Here is a 7,898-nt window from a genome sequence, read left to right as displayed (position 1 = left end):
TATGTGCCCTCCAATTGGCTGGCGACTAGTTCAGGGTGTACCCCGCCTCTCGCCTAGAGTCAGCTGGGATAGGCTCAAGCACGCCCGTGACCCTCGTGAGGATAAGCGGAACAGAAAATGGATGGATGGATTTATTATCTTGTGCAGGGTCGCTGGGAGCATATTACATCATGCACTCTGCACATTTTTATTACTCACACTGTACATATTTCACGCACTGGGCACATTGACATCTCCTCCAGGGTCCCTTGGAGGGCTGGCGCGAGGCATGATGATGCGGACGCCGGGCCAGGTGCTGGCACATCGGTGCTGGTCTCCCGTCCGGTCGTTCCCCTTCTCTGCCCGGCTTGTCCTCCGGTTTTGATGCATACACCCATCGGCGGAGGAAAGGTAGGGTCGGGCTGGGGAGGACAGTCAGACAGGTGTTTCTGCACTCCAGCTTGTTCCCTGGCCCGCTTAGCCTTTCCCCCGCTGATTTTTAATGCATCACATACATTCACACATCCGTTGTGGAGCTGGTTGGTCTGGGTGGGGGTGATGTGATGCTGGGCATAACTGCCCCCCGCGTCCGTCTTGTAAAGTAAATACGAAACTTGCATCATCATTGAAGTTTGGCTTCTCCCAACCTGGCTTCCTTAGGCTTACGTCTAACACAGGTTAACAAAATAATAATAAAACGTTACTGAGAAATTCTACTGAGACATCATGATCGTGACTTTCCACACTACGAATTTGCCTCTTCCAATGCATTTGGTTGACTTTTACAAGATGTTGTATATTAAATAATTCAAAGTATCTGTATATATGCTTTTATTTGCATAAATCAAATGTTTTGTTTCCCACAGCTCTGTTCGAAGAGAGGCTGGGAAGGGTGCTGGTCTACAACTTTACAAAAATGTAACCTAATTTCCTGTTTAATGGAGGTTCCATTCATCTTTGCATTGATGTCCAGGAACTGTACTGGTAAATTCCGGCCAGTTCACAGTTTCCCCTATTTGGATCTCTGTGTAAACAAGAGAAAACCCTAGCCCTACATTCCAGCAAACCATGGTGAGAGCCATTACACTCATCCATCCATCCATCCATTTTCTGAACCACTTATCCTCACAAGGGTCCATTTCCCTCAAATGGAGAAAACATGGAACAGTGATGAACCTTCTCAGGAGTGGCCGTCCTATAAACATTACCCCAAAAGCATGGCAACAACTCATCCAGGAGGTCACAAAGGAACCCAGAAAAACATCTAAAGAACTGCATGCCTCCCTTGGCTCAGTTAAGTTCACTGTTCATGACTCATGAATAAGGAAGAGACTGGGCAAAAATGGCATCCATTGCAGGGTTCCAAGGTGAAAACAACTGATGACCAGAAAGAACGTAAAGGCTTGTCTTACTTACTTTTGCAAAAAGAAGGAAAAAAAGAAAAAAATCTGAGTTTTTCGAGAATATTCTATGGACTGACGCGATGAAAGTTGAACTTTTTGTGTGTCTCGTTACATCTGGCGTAAATGTAACACAGAATTTCTGAAAAAGAACATCAAACATGGTGTTAGTGTGATGGTCTGGGCCTGCTTTCACACTCAGGACCTGGACAACTTGCGTGCTGTGATTGATGGAACCATGAATTTTGCTCTTTACCACAAAATCCTAAAGGAGAATGTTCGGCCATCAGTTTGTAACCTCAAGCTGAAGCGCACGAGGGTTCTGCAGCAGGACAACGATCCAAAACACACTGGTAAATCAACTTCTGAATGGCTTTAATAAAAACAACGAAGGTTTTACGAGTAGCCTATTCAGAGTCCGACTTGAATCCAATTGAAATGCTGTGGCATGACCTTAAAAAGGCCATTCGTGCTTGAAAATCCTCCATTGTTGCTGAATTAAAACAATTCTGCAAGGAAGAGTGGGCAAAAATATCTCCACAGAGATGTGAAAGACTCATTGCCATTTATAGACAATTCAGGCAGGAATGTGACAGTTGATTTGAATAAGCATGCAAAATTTATAGAATTTATGAGTAGGGATGGCACATGCGAGCAAAACTACTACCATTTTAATGCAAATCAAGATTTGAGAAGAATTATTTTCAGCAGCCTACTGATAGAACCAGTCCCCCTGCCCCACAATGCAAACGGAGGGCTATGCTTCTACTAAAAAAGTGTTACTTGACTCTCCATGAACCACAAAGTCGCCTGCGAAGTAACTTATATTCAATTAATAAATGCACCACCAAGTGGATGCACAGTCCTCCATTTTAAGCTTTTTTTGTCAACATTTCCAACTTGTCCTACTGTAGGTCTGCGCTCTGCTGTGTGTTACTCTAATGAAGTTTTAGTATTTCACACGGTCAAGATTGTGGAGCGTTTTGTCTCACGTGGCTTTTTCAGCATGTTGGTAAACGGCAGTTTGACTAGGAACCAGGAAGAGGTACTCTGTCCCAATGTCCACTGCAGTTCTCTTAATTGTCTCTTGGCTTGGTTTTGATCCCCATTTTGGCTAAGTATTCAGCAAGGGCAATATCCAAAGCAGCTTGGCCCTTCTCTTTGGCATAAGCACCAAGAAGCCTCTTCACATCCTCTCTATAGTGAAAATAAAGGACCTTCAAACCCTTCTGGGCACACAGGTCAACAAATAATTTACGGGTCTCGTTACTGCACCCTATCCTGTGCACTTACCTCATCCCTAATGGAGAAGTATTCCGTAATGACTATGAGAGCCTCATCTTTGTGGTCAGGCTTGGACTCTCTTTAGTGTCTGAAGACATTTGTCATCAGCTGTGTGCTTTTTCTTGTCGGTGTCAGGCGTTGGCTTGTGACATTTAGATAGTCAGCCTGATTTATGTATTCAGTGGTCTCTTGTGCCCTCTGCAGACAGACTGATGACTGTATTCAACCTCAGGTGTATGTGTGTGCAATGGCTCTATTTAAAAGGGTCGCTAACGTGCATGTCAGGACCTGGTTTGTAAATTATGTATATTTCATATTTGTGTTACCAAACGCCATTCAGACAATGCAATTAATAAAGGGACATAGGCTCCAGCACCCGCGACCCTAGTGAGGATAAGCGGCTCAGAAAATGGATATATATATATATATATATATAAATTACATATTGTGTGTGTGTGTGTGTGTGTGTGTGTGTGTGTGTGTGTGTGTGTGTGTGTGTGTGTGTAACCTTTTCATGCCATTGATGAGTTTGTTCCGAAGCGGAAACTCTTTATGAAATGAGGGTGTGGCCCTTAAAAGAGCCTTTTCGGGGTTAGTGGGCCGTCGGAGTGGACTTTTACTTGGACTTGGCTGCCTTCTCGGTCTTCTTGGGCAGGAGCACGGCCTGGATGTTGGGCAACACGCCGCCCTGAGCGATGGTCACTCCGCCCAGGAGTTTGTTGAGCTCCTCGTCGTTGCGGACGGCCAGCTGCAGGTGACGGGGGATGATCCTGGTCTTCTTGTTGTCGCGGGCTGCGTTCCCGGCCAACTCCAGGATCTCAGCGGTCAGGTACTCGAGCACGGCCGCCAAATAGACGGGGGCGCCGGCGCCGACTCGCTCACTATAATTGCCCTTCCGCAAGAGTCTGTGGACGCGACCGACTGGGAACTGTAGTCCGGCACGGGAAGACCGAGTCTTGGACTTTGCTCTGGCTTTGCCACCGGTCTTACCCCTTCCTGACATGGCTATTGCACTTCTTAGTTGTATATCAACACTGAAACCACAACATCCAAGTGGTGAGCCAGGGTATTTATCCATACAGCTGCTGCTCATTGATTGGCTAGTTGAAGCGGAGAAACTGTTACCCAATCAGGACTATGATGCTGTCGACTTTCCACCTTGTTTTATCCTACAGCAGTGTTCATCCTGGGGTATTTGTTTTGAAGTGTACATACTATATTTTGTGTATCATCGAACACTAAAATATAATTTAAAAAGTGATGGCAAAGGTGTCGTGATTTCAAATGCACGATGCTTTCAGTTTAACCATGCTCCCTCTCCATGACTTAAATTATCCTTACGGATACGAGTCATGTTAAATTGATGCGTACTAGTCTCTTACTTGGTTTTAGTAACATACTGTTGCTTGTATTACGCAGTATCTTGTTTTGAAATGTTTTCAAACTAAACAAAAAAAAAATGCGTAGCAGTTTCGATATACCCTTATTGTACGTATATATACACACACTTGTGTGTACCACAGGAGACCACATTTTAACATTTCAGGTCATGATGGAAAGCCTCATTTAGAGTCAAGTGTGTTGGCTCTTAAAAGAGCCGTTGTGGTGCGAGAAGAAAAGCTTATGCTCTCTCCCCTCGGATGCGACGTGCCAGCTGGATGTCTTTGGGCATGATGGTGACCCTCTTGGCGTGGATGGCGCACAGGTTGGTGTCCTCGAACAGGCCGACCAGGTAAGCCTCGCTGGCCTCCTGCAGAGCCATGACGGCCGAGCTCTGGAAGCGCAGGTCGGTCTTGAAATCTTGAGCGATCTCCCTGACCAGGCGCTGGAAGGGCAGCTTGCGGATGAGCAGCTCGGTGGACTTCTGGTAGCGACGGATCTCACGGAGAGCCACGGTACCGGGCCTGTAACGGTGAGGCTTCTTGACGCCGCCGGTGGCCGGGGCGCTCTTGCGGGCCGCCTTGGTGGCCAGCTGCTTCCTGGGAGCTTTGCCTCCGGTGGACTTGCGGGCGGTCTGCTTGGTTCTCGCCATTTTAGCGCTTCTCTTTACCCGACGAAAGGAAATGCGGTAGAAAAGCTACTCGAGCCGCCTTTTAAGCGCTTGGTTCTGCTGCGCATGAGCGACGTCCCCCTCAGGGCGGCGCATCCTGATTGGTGGCCGGCCCTTGCCGGAGGTCAGCCCCGCCTTGAAGGGTGACCTCCCGCCTCAATGCTCGCTGCCAATTGGGGGAGATTGGGTTCAAACAGGCCCCCGAAGTGCAAAGACCCCTCCGCTTTTCAAGCCTCTTTCCTGGTTGGTCTGCCTCGAGCGTCCCGCGCATTCTGCGGCTATTAAAGCAGGACTTTGAGCACCGAAGGGCACATTTCTTTCGCGTTATCACTCCGGGAAGAAGTATCAAGATGAGCGGCAGAGGCAAGACCGGCGGCAAGGCCCGAGCAAAGGCCAAGACTCGTTCCTCCCGTGCCGGACTGCAGTTCCCGGTCGGTCGCGTCCACAGGCTGCTGCGGAAAGGCAACTACGCCCAGCGCGTCGGCGCCGGCGCCCCCGTCTACTTGGCGGCCGTGCTCGAGTACCTGACCGCTGAGATCCTGGAGTTGGCCGGGAACGCAGCCCGCGACAACAAGAAGACCAGGATCATCCCCCGTCACCTGCAGCTGGCCGTCCGCAACGACGAGGAGCTCAACAAACTCCTGGGCGGAGTGACCATCGCTCAGGGCGGCGTGTTGCCCAACATCCAGGCCGTGCTCCTGCCCAAGAAGACCGAGAAGGCAGCCAAGTCCAAGTAAAAGTCCACTCAGACGCCGCACTAACCCCGAAACGGCTCTTTTAAGAGCCACACACTTTCCTATAAGAGCGTTTCATTCCCTTAATTGTCCATACTCGTCAATGAGTAAGAAGTTGAAATCACAATGATGAACATAATGCAAAGTTACCAAACGCCATTCAGACAATGCAATTAATAAAGGGACACACTAACACAACAGTGCCTACTAATCTTCATGTCACTGTAAGGATATTACTGTTAAACAAATCACTTGAGTATCTTTTTATACTCCAGAAAAACACATTGCGCGGAAGCAACGTTTGCATAAAAGAGTGAAACTAAAACCAGGTTATGATCTCATCACGCTAGAATCGATCTGGTATGATACTTGGTATTAACACTACTGATATTCTGATTGATCCTTCCACCACAAGCATTACTATTTTTATTTGGGGTCACGTGTTTTTTTTCTCTTTTTTTTTTTTTTTTTTTGGGGTACCTTCAATAAGGTACCAGGCTTAAAATGACAGAAGAAAATAAAAATCGTCTAAATTGTGAATGTGGTGTACAAAAACAGCACACATCCATACGTTTTAGGGGAGCTACATTATATACAGGTATAGCTCAATAAATGACAATATGGTAGGTTCATTTACATCAGGATTCATACATTATATACATTCATTAAACTTGGAAAAATACTTTTCAGAGGGCTAATTCCTGGCCAATTTCTATATTAAATATAATTGTCATTGTTTCTTGATTATGTAATCTTGTTCCGAGAGATGGTGAATTTGAGGTTTTTGTTTACTCTAAACTATAATCATCAAAATTATAATATAAAATTAAAAATAATGAAATATTTAACCGAGTGTAGTGAATCTGAGGATGTTTGTTTTCTTTTTTGAATTTAGCTACCTAACTAATGTAAGCTTTTGACACTATCTATTAATTAAATTCTTTTATGGAAAACATTCAATTGTCTGGGTGAACCCAAACTTTTGAAGGGTAAGCTACACTTACGAACATACACAAAACGAGTCTTTCCTGAAGCGACGTTATTGGTCGACTGTTATAATTTATACATTATGCCAATGAAATTAGGATATAAACAATGACAGACTTGCATTTTTTGCAAAAATGAATAGAACACACACACACACACACACACAACTGACAATATAATTTAAGATTAAATTAAGAACGCAGTGTTTGAGATTTGTTATTGCACAGCTACAGCACGTGTGGTCATGTGACTGATTTAAATGACATTTACGACGGATACCATTGCTCTTTTTTTGGGAATGTGGTGGCTCTTAAAAGAGCCTTTTGTGGAGAGGAGCGTTGAATCACTTCTTCTTCGGCGCTGCCTTCTTGACACTTTTGGGCTTGGCCACCCTCTTTGCGGGACTCCTCTTGGCAGCAGAAGCCTTCTTGGCCGCGGGGGCTTTTTTGGGCGCCGCCGCCGCCGCCGCCGCCTTCTTGAGGCTCTTGGTGGGCTTCTTGGCCGCTTTCTTGGGCGTCGCAGCCTTGACGGGCTTCTTGGCGGCCTTCTTGGGGCTCGTCTTCTTGGCTGCGGCCGTTTTGGGCTTCTTGCTCGCTGTTGCCTTTTTGACGGCGGGCTTCTTGGGCTTGCTGGGGGTCTTCTTGGCCGCAGCCTTGGCGGGCGCTTTCGCCTTCCCCTCGGCCTGCTTGTTCATCTTGAAGGAGCCAGAAGCGCCGGTGCCCTTGGTCTGGACGAGAGTTCCCTTGGTGACCAAGTTCACGACGGCGGTCCTGACGCGGGACTTGTTCTTGTCCACGTCGTAACCGGAGGCGACCAGAGACTTCTTGAGGGCGGCCAGAGAGACGCCATTGCGCTCCTTGGACGCGGCCACAGCCTTGACGATGAGCTCGCCGACGCTGGGTCCGACCTTCTTCTTCGCGGGCTTGGGAGCCTTCTTCTTGGTCGCTTTAGCCGCTGGAGCTGGAGCTGGAGCTACTTCTGCCATGATGTTCGGTTCAATGGACAATTGCTTTTCCCAAGCAAGAGGCTGGACTTAAACGCACCATGAGAACCGTGGAGAGTCAATCGGGCACTTTGCTCCGCGGCGCGCTGACAAACTCTCCTCACTTGTGTTTTCTCCGCACACTTCAAATGGTGAAAAATAACAACGGAAACTATTTAAATCGCCGACAACGATTTGAATAGATAACACGCTTGTGTCTCTCCCCATCGAGGTTGTTTAAATGTCTTGTACTCCTTGCATTTTCTTGGCAGAGCTTCCAAACGTCACCTCTTCACTGTCGTGAGCAGCGCTACTCGGCGAATTTCCTCACTTATTTCTTCAATAAAATGATTTTTAAAAACTCACGATGTGACAAAAACCGCTTCGCAGATGAAATAACATGTTCATCCACGGACCCAAAGTCTAAAAAGGCGTGTATTGGCGAGGATTTGGGAACAAAACAACGTTTTCTGAGGCCAGCA

General features: G+C 47.0%; 4 protein-coding genes across 4 annotated transcripts; 1 reads left to right on the top strand and 3 right to left on the bottom strand.

Moving 5' to 3' along the window:
- Positions 1 to 3,177: 3,177 nt before the first annotated feature.
- LOC133490203 (histone H2A-like) lies at positions 3,178 to 3,716 on the bottom strand. Its single transcript, XM_061799975.1, has one exon. The coding sequence runs from the start codon at positions 3,664 to 3,666 to the stop codon at positions 3,280 to 3,282; it is 387 nt and encodes a 128-aa protein (XP_061655959.1). The 5' UTR covers positions 3,667 to 3,716; the 3' UTR covers positions 3,178 to 3,279.
- Positions 3,717 to 4,134: 418 nt separating this feature from the next.
- On the bottom strand, positions 4,135 to 4,977 carry LOC133490201 (histone H3). Its single transcript, XM_061799973.1, has one exon. It carries the CDS (start codon positions 4,693 to 4,695, stop codon positions 4,285 to 4,287), a length of 411 nt encoding a protein of 136 aa, XP_061655957.1. The 5' UTR covers positions 4,696 to 4,977; the 3' UTR covers positions 4,135 to 4,284.
- LOC133490210 (histone H2A) lies at positions 4,882 to 5,566 on the top strand. Its single transcript, XM_061799983.1, has one exon. The coding sequence runs from the start codon at positions 5,064 to 5,066 to the stop codon at positions 5,448 to 5,450; it is 387 nt and encodes a 128-aa protein (XP_061655967.1). The 5' UTR covers positions 4,882 to 5,063; the 3' UTR covers positions 5,451 to 5,566.
- Positions 5,567 to 6,634: 1,068 nt separating this feature from the next.
- On the bottom strand, positions 6,635 to 7,470 carry LOC133490197 (histone H1-like). The gene has a single exon (XM_061799968.1). It carries the CDS (start codon positions 7,417 to 7,419, stop codon positions 6,778 to 6,780), a length of 642 nt encoding a protein of 213 aa, XP_061655952.1. The 5' UTR covers positions 7,420 to 7,470; the 3' UTR covers positions 6,635 to 6,777.
- Positions 7,471 to 7,898: the final 428 nt, after the last annotated feature.

This window comes from Phyllopteryx taeniolatus, chromosome 15 (assembly GCF_024500385.1).
Source record: "Phyllopteryx taeniolatus isolate TA_2022b chromosome 15, UOR_Ptae_1.2, whole genome shotgun sequence".
Lineage (NCBI taxonomy): Eukaryota > Metazoa > Chordata > Actinopteri > Syngnathiformes > Syngnathidae > Phyllopteryx > Phyllopteryx taeniolatus.
This window is presented reverse-complemented; position numbering and strand designations above follow the sequence as displayed.

Bases quoted from the DNA above. Each gene is read 5' to 3' on its own strand.
- LOC133490197 (XM_061799968.1), bottom strand. From the start codon at position 7,419: ATGGCAGAAGTAGCTCCAGCTCCAGCTCCAGCGGCTAAAGCGACCAAG.
- LOC133490203 (XM_061799975.1), bottom strand. From the start codon at position 3,666: ATGTCAGGAAGGGGTAAGACCGGTGGCAAAGCCAGAGCAAAGTCCAAG.
- LOC133490210 (XM_061799983.1), top strand. From the start codon at position 5,064: ATGAGCGGCAGAGGCAAGACCGGCGGCAAGGCCCGAGCAAAGGCCAAG.
- LOC133490201 (XM_061799973.1), bottom strand. From the start codon at position 4,695: ATGGCGAGAACCAAGCAGACCGCCCGCAAGTCCACCGGAGGCAAAGCT.